This window comes from Pyxicephalus adspersus, chromosome 11 (assembly GCF_032062135.1).
Source record: "Pyxicephalus adspersus chromosome 11, UCB_Pads_2.0, whole genome shotgun sequence".
NCBI classification, from domain to species: Eukaryota; Metazoa; Chordata; class Amphibia; order Anura; family Pyxicephalidae; genus Pyxicephalus; species Pyxicephalus adspersus.
Window position 1 is genome coordinate 52,853,688 of NC_092868.1, and position 19,267 is coordinate 52,872,954.

Below are 19,267 nucleotides of genomic sequence, written 5' to 3' on the forward strand. Positions count from 1 at the left end.
ATATACAATAGCAGGAAAAACGTTGAATGACACATAATACAATACAAAATTTCACACAATGGTTCACATTCAATGTGAGACATAAATTGCAAAACACAAACTAGTTCCCATCCATTCTAAGTTTCATTCAAGTTGCTTCTCCCATAGAGTTTTGGTCTTTTCTTCTAACCAACTGGCCTTGGTATACTCCAAAATCCTTAATATGTCCCCTAAATCGTCAGGTATGAGATATACCAATATATTGACTTTTAAATATTGTCCATCCAGTTTACTTCAAAGCTTCACAAATGCTTTTTTGAAAGCCATCTTCACTTCTCTGTTCCTCAAGCAGTAAATCACAGGATTCAGTAATGGTGGAAGAATGCTGTATAAAATAGATGAGATTCGAACTTTGTTTAGGAAATCTCCAGATTTTGGACTATTGTAGCTGAAGCTTCCAGTTATATAGAATATTGTGATAACAATGAGGTGGGCAGAACATGTGGAGAAGACTTTCCTCCTTCCAGCAGACGACTGGATTTTCAGTATGGTGGTGATGATACGTACATAGGAATTAATAACAATTAGAAAGGTCGACAGTCCTAGAACAGCTGTGTCTACATGAAGTACTACATGACTGCTATGTATATTGCTACAAGCAATTTCCAAAATAGGAATAACATCACAGAAATAATGGTTGATGTGCCGACCTCTACAAAAAGTCAATTTTAAGGTCATGAAGGTGTGAAGCATGGAGTTCCCGGAACCCAAAAACCAGCAGCCTGCCATTAAACCTAAGCAGAACTTTTTGTTCATTATAAGCATATATCGTAGTGGGTTGCATATGGCCACATATCGGTCATAGGCCATGGAAGCCAAAAGAAGGCTTTCAGCTCCTCCACAGGAGACGAAAAAATATATCTGCACCAAACATCTGTTAAAGGAAATCTTTGTGTTCCCTGTTATGGAGTGGACCAACATCATGGGAAGAGTAACTGTTGCATAACAAACATCTAATGCAGATAGACAACTCAAAAAAAAGTACATGGGAGTGTGAAGGTGTCTGTTAACATGAATGATGCTAAAAACAGCAAGATTCCCAGTAATAGTGATTGCATAGGTTACAGCAATTAGTACTGAACATATGATTGGACCCTTGGAAAACCCCAACAAATGAAATTCATCCAAAGAACTCTCATTTTTAGTCTCCATCCAATGGAATTTCCGACCCCTGTAGATACAAACGATTGTGTGGTAAGAAACCGCGCTACCATACAGAAGAATGCAAACATATCCAACATGTTTTCAATTTTATAACATAATTTGTATATTTGTATCAGGGCATTGTGGCTTTAAAGTAGAAGTTAAAAGTTGGAAAAACTGCTAATATATGAAATAGCACTGTATGAAAAGGCCCTGTGTTAAAAGTTATTTCCTTCAACACTAGGGTTAAAGGGTATTTTTAGGGTTTTTTGTTCTTCAGTAAACCAGATCTGGGTTTATATGTGTATCTCTATATTGTATACCTTTTTAGGGAGTAGCTTCACTTCCAACTTGCCATAGCAGATTTCCCCACTTTTTCAGTTTTTTCGCTAGTATACATCACTTTCAAAATACATACAGTAATATATTAATATTACCACGATTAAACTGGATTAGTAAAGAGATTGAGATTCTTCACACGTTTTAATTATATTTGATATTTACTTTGATTATCCTATAATGTGAAAAACCTCCATTTCCTTTGCATACAGTTGGATAATTTAAGCAAATATTCACATGTTGTGTGAAGATTCTGAACGAATGAAAAGTCATAAAAGTGTCAAAGAAGAGAATAGCAGCTTAAACTTGGGACCTCTTAGCATTCCCTGATGATTTCCTGCAGTTTTTGTGGTTAGATATTTTTCTGGTATGCTGGAGATTCACGTCTTTTCTATTGAATCTACCCATTCTGATAGAATTTCCTTCATCGGTGCTCTTCATTTGATAGAAACCACTTAGTTGTAGAAGGTTGGTTTAACTTAGGACAATGGTTAGTAACCCAATGGTTTCTTCCCTACATTCACTTATTATTATTATTATTATTCACTTATATAATAACCGTACATTAAAGAAAATAAATATTACTAGAATGTACAGTGAGTGCATTTGCACTAAACTGGTAAAACTAACTGGAATATACTAAAACTACACGGTATAGTGTTGGATTAGTCAACATATTTAAACATGTTTACAACAACATTTCTAAATGTAAAATATAAAAAAGAATGTAAGCATTGAATCATAAAAAAGGAAAAAAAAAGAAAATCCAAAAGGTAAAAAAAGTTTTTTAGGTGTCTACATAACATACACTTAACAAATATTAAAATAAAACAGAATTCATAGAAAAAAAATTATTATGTAAAAACTTAAATAGAAAAAATGAAAAGAATGACTAAAAGCTTAATACAAATATGTATTGTGTTGGTTTACGTTCAACAACAAGGGGTTTGTTTAAAAGAAGTCTTCCTATATTTATTGAACATCAAAGACATCCAATTGGGACCTGATGCTGATTAAACAAAATCCTCAGAGGCAGTCCTAATATGTTTACAGGTATTATGACTCTCGAATCTTATTTTCTTTTTTTTTATTCCTTATCATTTGATGTAAATTTAGAAAATAAATTTGCACTAATACAAATACCAGAAAATACAGATTTTAAAAACTACAATACATGAAGATCTAAACTTATTTTGGGAATCATTTATTTTTACCAGGTTGTTGCAAGCCTTAAATACATTGGCCCATAAGTCTCTTCAAATCTTCTTTGTAAATAATAAATATTCACAATAGTATTATCATAGACATAATAAAGGATCTAAATATAATGATGTCACAATAAAGACGGGAGTTCACATTCAAAATATCATATGGTTTAAGTATCTCCCATGCCTCCCATTTCAACCAGGCTGTTCCCCAATATGTTCATCACCATAGGGGTAGTACACAGAGGATGGATAATGTGTAAGAAGGTAGACAGAGCTCTGATCCATATGGCCCATGGCCTCAAAACCATAAAGTGCAAATAGGCGCAAATGTTTCATGCACCTCTTTACCCATCATCGCAGAAGGGTAGAGACCAAATCACCAACTAAATGTAAAAGGACCACATGGAGACAAAAAAGACTTTCCATACTGGCACGCACACCATGCATGACCAAATGGAGATCTTCATTATCTTTCACCTTTTTATTAGTCCAGCTCAAAACCATGGTGCACAAGGACCACCATCCCATGGCAGCGCACCATTCCCTATCACAGGAGGTTATGTCAATCCATGGTATTAGTCCCTAAGCCCATCCCTATAGGTTAGGTCTCCTAACCATTAGCAGTCCGTTCATGTTGTCCAATGCTATGGCAGTACCCATAATGTGGGTCAGGTCCTACTGCTGAGAATACAACAGGCTCCAACCAATGGAAGGCAACATTTATAGTCAAATGAATAATAAGGGCATAGAGTTGTGGCTTGTTGTAGCTTTGTCGTTATTGTTATTTTTGGAGTTGGGAAATGTTAATACCCTCTCTGTGTTTTCTTCTTTTTTTTTTCTCTGTCCCAAAGACACAGCAGAGATATTTCCTGAACAAAGGAATCCTACATTTCAAGTGTTTCTCTATTGATAAAACCTTCTTTTTCTGTTTCAGTACCAACTAAAAAACTTTGGATTTCCCATCACTTATAGTACCCAGAGACAAATGTCAACAGGGAAGGTAAAAATCTGCAGTGGGTACAGACAATAATTAATATTTGATGGGTTATTATTGTTCCAACTTTATACAAAATTGATCAAATATTTTGCATTGAGTATAGCTTGATAGTCCAGATTGATTCCTCAACAGGCTAGGAACGGAGGTTACAAAATGTCAATAGGGAATTTTATTGGGTTTTATTACTAGAATTTCCTGTGAAACAAACTCAGTTTATAAATACTCTAAATGATTCCTAGAATTGGGTGGGATTATTACCTAAATAACATGTATAATTTAGTAAAAACATCCCTAAAGGCTCTCTTCACTTCATTATTTCTTAGACAGTAAACAATTGGGTTCAGCAATGGGGGAACAATACTGTACAGAAGAGATGCCACTCGGACAAAGACAAAGGAATCTCCAGAGTTTGGACTGTTATAGTTGAAGATAGAAGTAGAATAAAACACTGTTACAACAATGAGGTGGGATGAACATGTAGAGAAGACCTTCTGCCTTCCCGCGGTAGAGCGGATTTTCAGTATGGTGGAAATAATACGAATGTATGAATTTGTAACAAGTATGAATGGTGTTATGCCAAGAAAAAATGTAACAACATGTAATACCACCTGACTGTCCTGTATATCACTACAAGCTGCTTGTAGTAATGGGAGAACATCACAGAAGTAGTGTCTGATATATCGGGCACCACAAAAAGTTAGCTTCCAAGTCATCATAGTATGAAACACAGCATTTATTAATCCGCTGAGCCAGCACCCAACCACAAGGTATGTACAGACTTTCCCATTCATTGTGGTGGTGTAGTGGAGGGGGTTACATATCGCCACATATCGGTCATAAGCCATGACAGCTAAAAAAAGACATTCTGTTCCTCCAAAGCAAACAAAGAAATAGAGTTGTGTAAGACATCTACTGAAGGAAATCTTCCTGTTGCCCGTTATGGCATTGGCCAACATGGCTGGGAGAATAACCGTAGAGTAACAGACATCTATAAGTGATAGACAAGCCAAGAAAAAATACATTGGTGACTGGAGGCGGCTGTCTACCTGAATGATGCTGAAAACAGAGAGATTTCCTAAAACAGTCATTGTGTAGATTGCAGCAATGAAAAGCGATAATATTGCATGTTCCTCTGGAAACTCCAATAGAGTAAAGATGTCCAAGAAAGTCTCATTTGTGGTTGTCATGTACTCAATCACACCCTAAGAATGTAAAAAATAAAATAATATTACTTATTGTATCAAAATACACAACATAAAATCAAGCAGCCTGAATTATGAAAGCTCTCCAAGACTGGAGAAGATAGATTATCATAGGAGAACCTGGGTGGTCCTGGTTTGGTTCTCCAAACTCATTTGCTATTAGTTGGCAAATGTTTCCAATCTTGCACCAAATCCATTCCAGGTTTGCCAGTATCATACACCAGTACAATGGATTTTTTAGAATTTCCACTGGCCATCGTTTGCTCGGATTGCTTGGATTGTTAAATGAGCTTTTCTAAGAGATGAATTATTTGCATGCATGTTGTAATCCAACTACAGGCAAAAACAAAACAAAAACTAAGGGGGGCCCATTGGTCTATTACCACCCACACACCCTAAAAAATCATAAATACTTACTGTTGTCATGACCTCCTGGGTGATTTCTTCCAATCTTTTCCCAGTGATTGGGTGTCTAAAGCAGCTCTCTGTCCTCTTCACAGGCCTGGATGACCCGTCTTATATTCGTCCTTCACGTTACTTTGAAGATTCTATGATTGGCACATGTGGAAGTCAATGGACTGCAACCTCGTTACCAGGAAAAGATGTAGGCACTGAAGCCTGAATCCTCCAATATTAACATTCAGAAGAAAGAAGACCTGGGACATGACCTTCAATGTGACCTCAGGATTAAATGACATTATAGGGCTTAAGGAAAGAATAGTTACCATAGGTGAGAAGGTTTATTTTTGGGTTCCTCCTTTGATGGTGAGCTTTAATATTAAAGACAGCCAGACTGGCATTCTAAGCCGGTGTTAAAAAAAAAAAAACTCAAACTGTTCAAAATTTTTATTAAAAAATAGTAAAGGTTCACCTAAAAGTATTAAGGGTCAGGCTAAAGGATAGTCGAATATTTATTATTCTGTTAGATTGGAGATCTTCCTATAAAATTCCCTTGAATTATGTATGAAAAGACAAAATCAACTTTATATATGGCTGGATAAATACATAGAAACAGCAACCCAGGACATTGGCCTATTTCTAGCTTTTCAAAAATTGTTTGAAAAGAACACTATGGCACAAAGGTGGTTTCAATAAAACCATATTTTTACCTTCTTGAAAAATAACATGTCTGATAATCAAAGCTAAGTTGTTACTGACATCTAGATCTGTCTGTCTCTTTGGGTTTCTCCAAACTGTTAAGGTTTTCATATATATATCCACACAGACAGTCTGGGGACTGTACACAGGCTCACAAAGACCCAATCCATGGAGAATAATTTCCAAATAATTTAATTTAATTTTCCTAATGGGCACTATGACTCCTCGTCATTTTTTTCTTTGTATTTCTTTCTATTAATTAAAATATTTTTGTGAATTAAAATCCAGTTCAAGACACCCAAATAGAGCTGGATTCCAGGTAAAGAGCTAAATACAAAGATAATATACATACTGGTCACGTGATCTATACCTGCTGCAATGGGTATATGAAAAAATCACCCCTTCCAAATATTCACAACCCAAAATGAAGACACACGAAAAAACGATTTTAGCTGTATTTATTCTATTCAACTTACAACATCCAAATAAAAGATTATACAGGTAGTCCCCTGGTTACATACGAGATAGGGACTGTAGGTTTGTTCTTAAGTTGAATTTGTATGTAAGTGGGAACAGGTACATTGTTTTAATAAATGCAATTAGGACAGATGTTTGTCTCCACATATTATTAGGCAGCGTGGTGTCAGTTACTGTAAAAAATCCTCAAACAAAGAAAAAAAATTCTTTATGGAGCCTAGACATTCATAAACTTCCGGAGCAAGCTGTGCTTTTATATGCAAAAGGAAACAACTGCAGAGTTTGTCTTGGTCATTAAAGAGGTACAAGAGCTTGGAGAAGGAGCTCAGTCCCCTAGGAGCACCCACAACCTCAGCTGTGTTTAGCAAAAGATTTCCACTGCAAGTCATGCGAACCGCCCCCTTGAAGCCTCCGTTCTGCACACAGCAAGCAGGGAAGCCCCCTTCGTATCTAGGAGGCATCGGATGTCCATAACACGGGGACTACCTGTAGTAACAATTCAAAAATAGTAGAGATGCTAAAGGGATCACTTCCTTGTGTTAGCACTTAGTGCAACCACCTTTAGTCCAGATCCAAGGGCTGAATTGAACCCTGAACTATCTGACCACTATTACTCACCACTGTCTAGGACCTCCTACTGTTCATCCCTTCAGTAATACACCAGAGAATTCAATTTTTTCCCCATGACCTGGCCACACTGTATTCATACAATCACCTGAAATTAGCATCCCCAAATCTTTTTCCTCTGTAAGTAAAAGATGAAAGAAAAAGGCCGGGGTTTTCTATGCAAAACAATATACTAGACTATACACCCAAAAGTTTATTTATTCAGAGGTTTCTTCTCCCTAAGTAGTCAATTTTGCATTAGAATGTTCAACTTCAGTTTCCACTGATTTACCAAAATATATTAATGTATAAAGGACAACATTAAATTATTGATACTTGTCTTCCCTTTTGCTATGGGGGGCTGGTACCTGATTCTGAAATCAGGTCACACAATCATGCTGACCACAGTTTTATTTTCATGTATCAGTAGCCTTTTTAGGTGAAATATATTTGGCCTTATTTGAGTTAATTATTTTTTTTATTTCATTTCACCCAATTTTCAGAACTTTTTATGTTATAAAAGTGTAGTGTGGCGTGTGGGAGGCAGGTGTAGCACCAGCAGCCAGTGGGGCCAATGGCATATGTTTCAATTTGTATGGTAATAGGAGGAGAGAGCAAAGTAACAGAGATGAACTCATCATTGAGCTTCCTAACCTATCACAGTCCAGTCATTGGCTAGGAGTGGGTCCAGGGTGAACCCGAGTTTAGAGGAATGACAATCAAAAGGGGGATCTCTAGTGACTTATAAAAGTACTGGAGGGAAAACCCTCAGACTAAGGATGAAAAATGCAGCAATACCTTGTTTTTTGAGATGAGTGACTTATTTTTAATTTGTTTTTTGCTGAAGTTCTGCTCCAAAGTAATATATATAGTTATATATATAATCAGGGGTTAAAAAAGGCATGTCCATTAAGTTCAACCACTAGAGAAATAAACATACTAGAAACTTGCAAATTCCATTAGAACTATATGTCCATGGTTGATCCTGAGGAAGGCAAAAAAAACCTATAAAACACAGTTCAATATACTCCAAGGAGAAAAGAATTCTTTCCTGATCCCGTAAGGCAATTGGTTTTCAACAGTCTCTTTTAAACTTGTATTTGTAAACCCAATACCGTTTTGTAGGATGGGAGAGGTCTGGCTAACCAGGTCATCCCCGCCATCGGATCAAGCAGTATTTAGGTGTTTATGGTTTCATCTGATGTTAGTCCTTCTACAATGTGTGAACACATATACCTATTTCTAGTCACCATCATTCTGAACCAGGACATGCTATAATGTTCCATACATAGTATGAAACCTTTGCCAATGATGAACTTTTTCGGTATTTTTAAACTGTTTTTAGCTGTTTTGGGATTATGATTTAAATGATATATACAATTTAGTAAGAAAATCCCTGAAGGCTCTCTTCACCTCATTATTTCTCAGACAGTAAATAATCGGGTTCAGCAATGGGGGGGCGATACCATACAGAAGAGACGACACTCGAACAAAGACAAAAAAATCTCCAGAGCTTGGACCATTATAGGTGAAGATGCCAGTTGAGTAAAACACTGTTACAACAATGAGGTGGGATGAACATGTGGAGAAGACCTTCTTCCTTCCTTCAGTGGAACGGATTTTGAGTATGGTGGAAATAATACGGATGTATGAATTTGCTACAAGCGTGAATGGAGCCATCCCAATAAAAAGTGCAACAAAGTGTAAGACCACCTGACTGTCCTGTATATCACTACAAGCTGCTTGTAATAATGGAAGAACATCACAGAAATAGTGTTTGATATGTCGGGTGCCACAAAAAGTTAGTTTCCAAGTCATCATGGTATGAAATACAGCATTCATGGATCCGCTGAGCCAGCACCCCACCACAAGATATGAGCAGACCTTCCCATTCATTGTGGAGGTGAAGTGGAGGGGGTTACATATCGCCACATATCGGTCATAAGCCATGACAGCTAAAAAAAGACATTCTGTTCCTCCAAAGCAAACAAAGAAATAGAGTTGTGTAAGACATCTATTGAAGGAAATCTTCTTGATGCCCGTTATGGCATTGGCCAACATGGCTGGGAGAGTAACTGTAGAGTAACAGACATCTAATAAAGATAGACAAGCCAGGAAAAAATACATTGGTGACTGGAGGCGGCTGTCCACCTGAACGATGCTGAAAACAGAGAGATTTCCTAGAACAGTCGTTGTATAAATTAGAAAAATTAAAAATGAGAATAAAATCTGTCCTCTAGGAAATCCCATAAAGATGAAGTCATGCAAAAATGTTGTATTGGTATCTGCCATTTTCTTAACCATATCCTATAAAATAAAAGAAGTGCAATAAATGAATAATGCTAATAAAAACCTCTACTGTCAAGAAAAACACTAAACCCCACTATGTATATTACAATAAAACTATATTCCTTATGTTCTACCAACATCTAGATATTGCAAAGACCAACCTGATTAAAAAAAAGGGATTGCAAAGTTCAGGTAGGCATTGAATGATATAATACTGATGAATCTAAAGGAGAATGAATCTGTAAAGGTCGATTAAAAATGTCTGTAAAAAGAAGTGAAAAATTGTTTTGCATTGGAAAACATAACCTGAAGAAATATATGTATTATTATATTTGTTAAATACAAAGGGAATGGAATCCCCATCACTAGTGCAGGTGTTCCCTTTCAAAGTTTGACCCTTAACTAATGTGTTGGAGAAAACTTTATTCCAAATTTCAAATTCTGCATCAATTTTCGTTTTGGGGATGACAACAAAATGTCAACAAAAAAAAAGAAAATAATGAAATGAAATGAATGAAAAAACAGATGAATCTACATAGTATGGTCAGGAGTTGCATCCCTTTCTTAATACAACCAAAAAACTAAAGAAAATGTTTTGGCTATACACACACTTAATAATACACACTTAATATAAACACCATAGTAAAACAGCAATAACACAAATATTGAATTAACCAAATCACCATATTACTTCATCAAGAGAGTAAAAGGCTTGTAAGCAAAACCAAAGTTTTTTAAATGGTTTATCTTTTACAGCCCAGTATATCCATCCTATAAAACCCAATAACATTAGAAAGATATGTATGTACACATACAGCCATGAGACAGTCCAAAGAGACAAACCATAGAAACAAATCAATTTCCCAAATAAGCACTACAATATTTATTTATATTTTTTATTATTTTTTTAACTCCTGTTTAAATATTACAATAAACTGAAAATGGTATGGCAAGCGGTTACCACTCCGCCTGCAGATCATCTGTCTAGCAACTTGCTGCATCCCTAGCCTCCCTTTAGCTGTGCAGACTTTCTTAGCATCCCCTGCACTTACTCTGAAGCTGCGCACAGCTTAAGGCGATTTCACAGTATGTGCAGCAGTGAATGAGCAGACTAGTCCCTGGTTCCAATCTTGTCCTGCTATTGGCTGCTAGTCTTATTTATACCCTGCTTGTTCCAGGCTCTGGTTATTATATCCTCAGCCTTGCTGCCTGAGACTCACCTGTTTGGATTTCTGACCTGCGCCTTGAACCTTGACCACGCTTGCCTGCAGCCTGGCCTGACCTATGCCTGGACTCCGACTATGTTTGCCAGCCGCTTGCCCTATCAGCCTACTCAGTATCTGATCTTGACTGTCCCTACACTAAGGCCCTCTGTTCGGGTCCCTTGCAGGGTGCTCCAGTGAAGACCGTGAGACACTTCCACGCCCCAGGTAATCCCACGTCACCTGCCAGGAGCGCATAACCCTATCAGAAGCTTTCTGCAAGTCTAAAATGTTAATAAAAGTGATGGTAGAAGACAAGTGTCACTAACCAATCTGTTGGCTTCATCGTGCGCTGGGAAATGCTTGTATTGTTGAATGCATTGGCCCACCTACATTTGCTATTCCCTCGCATTGATTTGTGAGAACTTCACAGTGTGCAGTAAAATCAGATAAAGCAATTACAGCACAGAAAAGGAGCTCACAGAATTTTGTAGGACTTTAGGAAAGGATAAAGTTCAGCTTTCAGATAGATAGCCAAGTATTTTATGTCTAAATTAAAAAAAACACTTTGTAAAAAAAAATGTTTGCGATAGAAGGGTTCACTTTATGGTCCTAAAGGACTAGCTGAAGGATTTTCAAATATTTAGTGCTCTATTAGATGATCTTCCTACAAATCCCACCATAATTCTTACTTTGAATTGTATATAAAAAGTCAAAATCAGTTTCATATAAGCCCAGGGGTTGGACTAAGTCGTCACAAGTACAAGTCAAGTCCCAAGTCATTGACACCAAGTCCCAAGTCAAGTCTCAAGTCACCAAGAATTCTTCCAAATGGAGTTCTAAGTTAAGTCACTTCATTTATCCCCATTTGTCCCCATATAGAAACAGAGCTCTGAACCTTTTCTTGAGCACAGGATCACATTCTAAGTCCACGGATTTCTCCTCTGACAGATGAAGGGGGAAGGGAGGAAAGCAGTAAGGCTTCTGTAACACAGCCTTCTTTCCCCCTCGTCCTCTGTCAGAGGAGAAAACTTAGAATTCAAGAAAGGAAGGGAGGAAGGTGGTGTTTTGTTACAAAAAACTGTGTAACAAAAGCCTCACTGCCTTCATCCCTTCAGCTGTCTGCAGAGAAAGCAATTCGCTAGTCGTTTATTAGGTAACTTAAGTCGGACATGAGTCCAAGTCGCGCAATTCGAGTTCCAACCTGTATAAGTCTGTATACAAAAAAAAAGAAACAGACTTAAACAATAGTAACCCCATTAACCAGGACTGGTCTGTTTTCCAGGTTTTAAAAAGTTGTTTTTCTCGAGAAGAACACTATGACACAAAGATGGGTCCATTAAAAATATTTTTTTCTCTTCTCTAAAAATAACAGTTAGTCAAACCCAAAATTACCGGCATTGTTTTTGTTACTGAAATCAAGGTCTGTCTGTCGTTTGGGCTCTTTCAAACCGATAATGCTTTTCTACATGTATATATACCCACACAGTCTAGGGACCATTCATGGATTCCAGGAGACCCAGCCCATGTAGACCATTTTGTTTTTTTTTAACGAGCATTATTATTCCTCATTATTTTTTCTTTTTTGTTTTTCTATCCATAAATAAAATTATTTGTGAATTTTGATTGATGATTACACTTGAATTAAAGGCAAAATAAAATAAGTACAGAGAATAAATACGTGTAAATTGATATATTTTACATGCTATAGTGGATACTGAAAAGAATCGCCGCTTCACAATATTCACATTTTATTGCTTTGCAGCCCAAAATAAAGACACACATTTATTATTTATTCAATAAAACAACCAAGTGAAAGATCTAATAAAAACAGTTATAAAAGGTAAAAAAAAAAAAGAATCATTGGTATAGATGAAGGATTACCCTGTGTCAGTACTTTGTGGAACTACTGTTATTTCTAAACCAAGGGCCAATTAGCTCCAGTCCAAGTCAATCCAATAAATATAATTTGAGTTTAGCTTTGAGGTAGACATGCCCCTCAAGCCTCCCATTTTTTCAGTGTCATTTTAGTACTTCTTTTTCCTTTTTGTGTTGTCTTTTATTCTTTCATTATTATATTATTTTTAGTTATGTGGTGCTTTTGTTATTTGGATTCCTATACCCTTTCCTTTCCTGGTCTCAATCTTAAGGTATCCCAATAAACTGTGATCCCTGTTTCCACTAAACTTTATAGTTGTAAGACAATCGCCCCTGGTTCACTTTAATGTTTTGTACATTGCCATCCCATCTTCTTTTTGCAATTGTGATAGAAAGATATTATTTGAAATAATTTTTATATAGGCATGTGAGAGGAAGTTCAAGCAGCCAGTGGAGCTAATGACATGTACTAAAAAGAAGTTTGGAAAGAAGGTGACCTCTTCTCTATTCTATCACTGTCCAGCCACGGGCTGGGGTTGGATCCAGGATGAATGACCTGATTTCAAAGTAATGACTATCAGATGGAGGACATCGGAGAACAGAAAAAAAGTCCTGGGTAAAAATCCACAGACTGAAGATAAGTATTGCATCAATGCCTTGTTTTGGTGATTAGTTAATTTTTTTATGTTTTTAGTGGAGTTCTGCCCTAAAGTAGTGTTAAAGTATGTAAACCCAACTTACATTTGGACAAGTTTTTAACCAGATCAATTCAGCCAATGGACCAGAAAACATTTTGGTGTCTACAGTTTCATCTGATGTAGGTTCCTCTACATTCCATGAAATTATTTTCTTATGTTTAGTCACCGCTCTTGCCAGTTCATGCTATAACATGGTCCACATAAAGAATAGTATGAAAACTTTGCAAATTATGTACTTTTTGATATTTCAAACTGTGATGGACTAATCAATTCAATGAGCTCTAACTTTTCATAGGAAAGTCCCTCATGGCTCTCTTCACCTCATCATTTCTTGGACAGTAAAAAATCGGGATCAGCAATGGCGGGATGATACCGTACAGAAGAGACAACATTTGAACAAATACAAAGAAATCTCCAGAGCTTGGACCATTAGAGTTGAACATGCCAGCCAAGTAAAACACTGTTACAACAATGAGGTGGTATGAACATGTGGAGAAGACCTAATATTATGGATGTATGAATTAACTATAAAAGTGAATTGAGCAAACCAAATAAAAAATACAATGATGTGTATTGTTCAAAACCTGGCTGTCCTTTATATCACTATAAGCGTCTTGTAAGACAGGAAGAACGTCACAGAAGTAATGTTTGATATATCGGGCACCACAAAAAGTAAACTTTTAGGCCATCATGATGTAAAATATAGCTCTTATTGATCCACTGAGCCATCACAAAATATAAACAGACTTTCTCATTCATTGTGGTGGTGTAGTGGAGTGGGTTACATATTGCCACGTATCGGTCATAGGCCATTGGCAGCATGGCTTAGGTTTGCAAGGCTGCATCTGAACAATACTACTTATCAACTGGTGGTGCAGAAGTGATGATTTGGGCTTGTTTAGTAGGACCTAGGCACCTTGCAGTCATTGAGTTGACTATAAACTCTTCCAAGCATGTGTATGAGCACTAAAGCTTGGCCAAAAATGGGCCCTGAAACAGGATAATGATTCCAAGCTCACCAGCAAACCTGTAAAATTAAGGTTTTGCACTGGCCCAGTTAAAAACCAGACATCAACCCATTTGAAATGCTGTTGTAGGACATTAGGAGAGCTGAGTGTAAACAAATGCCTACAAATTTCAATGAACTGAATACATTTTGTAACAAAGAGTGGGCCAAAATTCCATCACAATGATGGATGTCAGAAAAGAACAGAACGCTGGAGAGCAGGTACGGAGGCAGTGGAGTAAGAGGAATACTGAATAGGGTTACGTGAAATGTTTTGTTATTAGAGAGGAAGCTGGGAATAAGTATTGCACATAGAAATTTTTTTGGATTGAAGAATAAGTGCATTGGCTTGTTATATTGGAGTTACCAACACACATGTAGGTATGGGTTTTGGATATGATAGTAGTTATTTCATAGAATTGATGGTAAGATTGAAGTTTGGTACACAAGATACTTTGGTTATATTTGAAAAAGTTTGGTCACTATAAAAGTTTTTAAATGCATTAGTAGTAAATGTTAGTTAAAAGGTTTAAATGGTTAAAAGGTACCTTTTAAATGTTATTTAAAAGGTAAATGAGTTAAAAGGTTTAATAATATTGTATGTATGTTTTAGGTGTATAGTTTTGATACTAGAACAGATTTGCTAGTTTATGGGTGTTTGCCTCATAACCTCCTGCAGAAAAGTATTATTCCTGGATGTTTTAAATGGATGATCACACTTAGAAGGATTCATTAATTATCGATTGTTTGAAAAAGGCATTTCTACAACAATAGTTGAAGAGGTTTTTTATTTTTATTATTATTTTATTTATGTGATTAAAAATGAGATTGTATTTTAGTATTTATTTTGAATAATAGAAATTCTTTTATAAATATTGTGTAAATGTTAATGATAGAAAGATACCTAAAAATATCCCCGTGTATATATTTTGTAATATTTAGTGAAAGTTTGTAACTAATGGGCCATGTACACAAATTTATAACACTCCATTCTCAGTTAAAACTTTGAAGTCACATGATAACACATGTTTGAGTTAAAAGGGTTCACCTTATGGTCATAATAAAGTTGCTGAAGGTCGCATATTTAGTATTCTATTAGAGGGGGGATCTTTGTACAAATGTCACCCTAATTCTTCCCTTTAATTGTATATAAACAGACAAAATCAGCTTTACATATGTCTGGATACATACAAAAAACAGCATACAACAATAATAGTCCCATTAACCAGGATTGGTTTGTTTTCCAGGTTTTAAAAAGTAGCAATCTCCAGAATAAAGAAGAATAATGCAGGAATGCATTGTGGGCTATTTATTTGTAACTTGTTTTTTTGCTGGAGCTCTGTTTTGTAACAGTTCATACAGTATGTAAACCAAACTTACATATGGACCATTTTTTTAAGAGAAGTTTGGCTAACCGGGTCAACTATCGGATCAGGCAACATTTGTGTGTCTATGGTTTCTTCTGATGTGAATAATTCTAATTTGCTTATATTTAGTCAAAGTCCTGGCCAGTTTTGATCCAGAACACATAAAGAAGTTCACATTAAGAATAGCATGAAACCTGTGTCAATAATGGGCTTTTTGTTCATTTTTCATATTCCTAACCTCAGAGTTGGACTTGATATCATTTAAATGAGATATATAATTTAGTAAGAACATCCCTCAAGGCTCTCTTCACCTCGTTATTTCTCAGACAGTAAATAATCGGGTTCAGCAATGGTGGGACAACACCGTACATTAAAGACGACACTCGAACAAAGGCTAAAAAATCTCCAGAGCTTGGACTGTTATAGTTGACCATGCCAGTTAGGTAAAACACTGTTACAACAATGAGGTGGGATGAACATGTGGAGAAGACCTTCTTCCTTCCTGTGGAAGAGCGTATTTTAAGTATGGCGAAAATAATACGGATGTAGGAATTTGCTATAAGTATAAATGGAGCTATCCCAAAAAAAAATGCAACAAAGTGTAAGACCACCTGACTGTCCTGTATATCACTACAAGCTGCTTGTAGCAATGGAAGAACATCACAGAAGTAGTGTCTGATATGTTGGGTGCCACAAAAAGTTAGTTTCCAAGTCATCATGGTGTTAAAGGTCGCATTCCCCAATCCACAGAGCCAGCACACCATTACGAGATATGAACAGACGTTCTCATTCATTGTGGTGGTGTAGTGGAGGGGGTTACATATCGCCACATATCGGTCATAAGCCATGACAGCCAAAAGAAGACATTCTGTTCCTCCAAAGCAAACAAAGAAATAGAGTTGTGTAAGACATCTATTGAAGGAAATCTTCCTGTTGCCCGTTATGGCATTGGCCAACATGGCTGGGAGGGTAACGGTAGAATAAAAAACATCTAATAGGGATAGACAAGCCAGGAAAAAATACATTGGTGACTGCAGATGGTTGTCAACTTGTACAATGCTGAAAACGGTGAGATTTCCTAGAACAGTCATTATGTAGATTAGAGAAATTAAAAGATAGAGTAAAACCTGTTCTCTTGGAAATCCCAATAAGATAAATTCATTCAAAAATGTTGTATTTGTATCTGCCATCCACGTAACTATATCCTAGTAAAAACAGAAACGTACAAAGTAATTGAATAATGTCAATAAAAAACTCTGCTGTCAAGACACACTAAAGCTCACCATGTACAATATACTCTGGCTATATTACTTCTGTTTTACCAACAGCTAGATAGATAAGATAAAGTCATACAAGAATGTTGTATTGGTATCTGCCATCTACTTAACAATAATCTTTAATAAGGTTCAAAATAAACCAATAATAATTCTATTAAACACGTCTATTATCAAAAAATAAAACTCAAAGTTCACCATGTACATTACAATCTGACCAAATAATATATAGTACAAGGGCAAGAAAGTGATACAAAATGACAAGCAAGGGCCAACCAGATTCAATAGAAACTATATGATTGAGTGTAATTTAGATGGGCTATTTAGTCACAGGTAGTCCCCGGGTTACATATGAGATAGGGACTGTAGGTTTGTTCTTATGTTGAGTTTGTATGTAAGTCAGAACAGGACAGATGTTTGTCTCGACATAATATTAGGCAGTGATGTGTCAGTTACTGTTTAAAATTCTCACTGTGAGCGAATCACAAACAAAGCAAAAAAAAAAAAACATCTTTATGGAGTCTAGACATTCATTAACTTCTGGAGCAAGCTGTGCTTTGATATGCAAAAAGAATCAACTGCAGAGTTTGTCTTGGTCAATGAAGAGTTACAAGAGGCTGCAGAAAGAGTTCAGTCCTTAAAATCACTCACAACCTCAGCTGTACTTAAAAAGGTTTCTTCTGCAATCCATACAAACCAACCTTCTCCCCCCATCAAGCCACCGTTCGGCATGTCCGATGCCCTTTTTTTGGGGACTAATTTAAAGAAGGTTGTGAATGGTGATCTTAATTTGGTCAATTTTACATTGAAAGAAATTACAGATTTCCATAATCCCCTGTAGACAATTGGTCTGATTTATTAAAGCTCTCCAAGACTGGAAAAAGTAGATTATCATGGAGTGATCTACCAAACCTAGAAATCTGTAGATCTTTTAAAAGTCATTTGATATTTGTTGGCAAATCATGGACTAGATTCATCCAGTTTACTGGATCACCCAAGTTCTCCCATTCATTTTTTCTCCTAACTAATTCTAACAATATCAAAAAAAATTTAGCAATATTCAAAAAAAGAAAAGAAAAAATGTAAAATACCAAAAACTAGCTCCAACAAGACCTTGGATTCTTTTATCTATAAGCATGTGAAAAAGAGGGGGAAAACAGCATTTTTAGTAAATTGTTTCTCTTGAAAAGGAGCTAACGGACATTGAATGAACTTGTTTTTTTTTCTCTGCGGTGACTAGCTGGAGCACGATCAAACACTGAAAACCTACCCACAAATGCCCTCTTTAAATATTGCTTGGTATTGTATACACAAACAAAAATATTAGTCATGCATATGGTTCAATGAATAGTAATAAAATAGAAAAACGGAATTTCAGTTGTGCTCCTAAGCTGGTTTTCTCAAGAGAAGAACAAGTTAAAGCACATAAAGATTCAACAAAGTCACCATATTTCCTCATAATGAGAGTAAATGACCGATAGGCAAAGCCAATGTTATTTCTAGAACTTATTAATGGAATCCAAGTCTGTCTTATGAACCCAATAATATTAGCAAGCCATATATACCCACAGAAACAGTCATGGGACCATTCAACGAGCCAATCCACAGAGACAACGCTAAATAGGATATTTCAGAATTAAGCATTGGAGTCTTCATGTGGATCTATAAATAATTTTGTATTTTTTTAACATAATTTAAATTGTGTTTTTGATTTTTTTTTTAAATGATTCAATAAACTAACTAAAGTTGTAATGAAAAATGAATTATGCAACTACCAATAAATAAAAAGCGTGGTTGAAGCCAGGAATTGTCAGCAACCAGTTAATTGATTTGACTGGCTTGATTGAATTTAGCAATTTTTGCTAAATGTATTTTTTTTCTTACATTGTATATTCTATACATATTCCTAATATATATTTTTTTTACATTTATATTCTATCCTATAGCTCCCTATTTTTGAGGGGTCCTCCGTCGCCCTTAGTGAGTCTGAAGTTTTTGGTGGGTCTTTATATATATAAAGAGACCTTGATGATATATAATGAATACAGTTACATCAGACCTACCCTGGAGGTGGTTCCATTATCCCTCAAGCAGGGGTCCTCAACCCCCGGCTGTTTCACAGCTTGGCCGCAAGAACATGGAGACCAGCAGTGGTCCGTGGCTCCGGCTGGTGACCACCAAGGGGGGACAGAAGAAGGCCCCAACTTGGGGGGGTGTACCAGCCAGAGCCGCGGACCATATCTCCTGTACGGAATACAGACTCAGGGCGGTGGGCAGGTTGTCTCTCTGGACACAACCCACTCACTCTCCCATTGCAGGCTCAGACCTGCGATGGGCGAGTGGGAAGGTTCTGGTATCATGACGTCACTCAGGGGAAAGTTTCTTCCCCTTTGAGTGACACACGGCTCCAAGTGCATGCACGGTCTGGGGTCCGTGGATTTAAT

At 36.5% G+C, this 19,267-nt stretch overlaps 4 protein-coding genes across 4 annotated transcripts; all 4 read right to left on the minus strand.

The window, feature by feature from the left end:
- Positions 1-70: 70 nt before the first annotated feature.
- On the minus strand, positions 71-1,213 carry LOC140340318 (olfactory receptor 5V1-like). Its single transcript, XM_072425407.1, has one exon. The coding sequence runs from the start codon at positions 1,189-1,191 to the stop codon at positions 274-276; it is 918 nt and encodes a 305-aa protein (XP_072281508.1). The 5' UTR covers positions 1,192-1,213; the 3' UTR covers positions 71-273.
- A 2,767-nt stretch (positions 1,214-3,980) lies between these two features.
- LOC140340268 (olfactory receptor-like protein OLF3) lies at positions 3,981-4,913 on the minus strand. Its single transcript, XM_072425325.1, has one exon. It carries the CDS (start codon positions 4,911-4,913, stop codon positions 3,981-3,983), a length of 933 nt encoding a protein of 310 aa, XP_072281426.1.
- A 1,592-nt stretch (positions 4,914-6,505) lies between these two features.
- Positions 6,506-9,408, minus strand: LOC140340931 (olfactory receptor 1C1-like). Its single transcript, XM_072426396.1, has one exon. It carries the CDS (start codon positions 9,399-9,401, stop codon positions 8,466-8,468), a length of 936 nt encoding a protein of 311 aa, XP_072282497.1. The 5' UTR covers positions 9,402-9,408; the 3' UTR covers positions 6,506-8,465.
- A 6,102-nt stretch (positions 9,409-15,510) lies between these two features.
- Positions 15,511-16,756, minus strand: LOC140341394 (olfactory receptor 5B21-like). The gene has a single exon (XM_072427119.1). The coding sequence runs from the start codon at positions 16,737-16,739 to the stop codon at positions 15,807-15,809; it is 933 nt and encodes a 310-aa protein (XP_072283220.1). The 5' UTR covers positions 16,740-16,756; the 3' UTR covers positions 15,511-15,806.
- Between the last annotated feature and the right edge of the window lie 2,511 nt (positions 16,757-19,267).

What these genes read in the sequence shown, in the direction of transcription:
- LOC140340318 (XM_072425407.1), bottom strand. Translation starts at nt 1,191, where the DNA reads ATGGAGACTAAAAATGAGAGTTCTTTGGATGAATTTCATTTGTTGGGG.
- LOC140340268 (XM_072425325.1), bottom strand. Translation starts at nt 4,913, where the DNA reads ATGACAACCACAAATGAGACTTTCTTGGACATCTTTACTCTATTGGAG.
- LOC140340931 (XM_072426396.1), bottom strand. Translation starts at nt 9,401, where the DNA reads ATGGCAGATACCAATACAACATTTTTGCATGACTTCATCTTTATGGGA.
- LOC140341394 (XM_072427119.1), bottom strand. Translation starts at nt 16,739, where the DNA reads ATGGCAGATACAAATACAACATTTTTGAATGAATTTATCTTATTGGGA.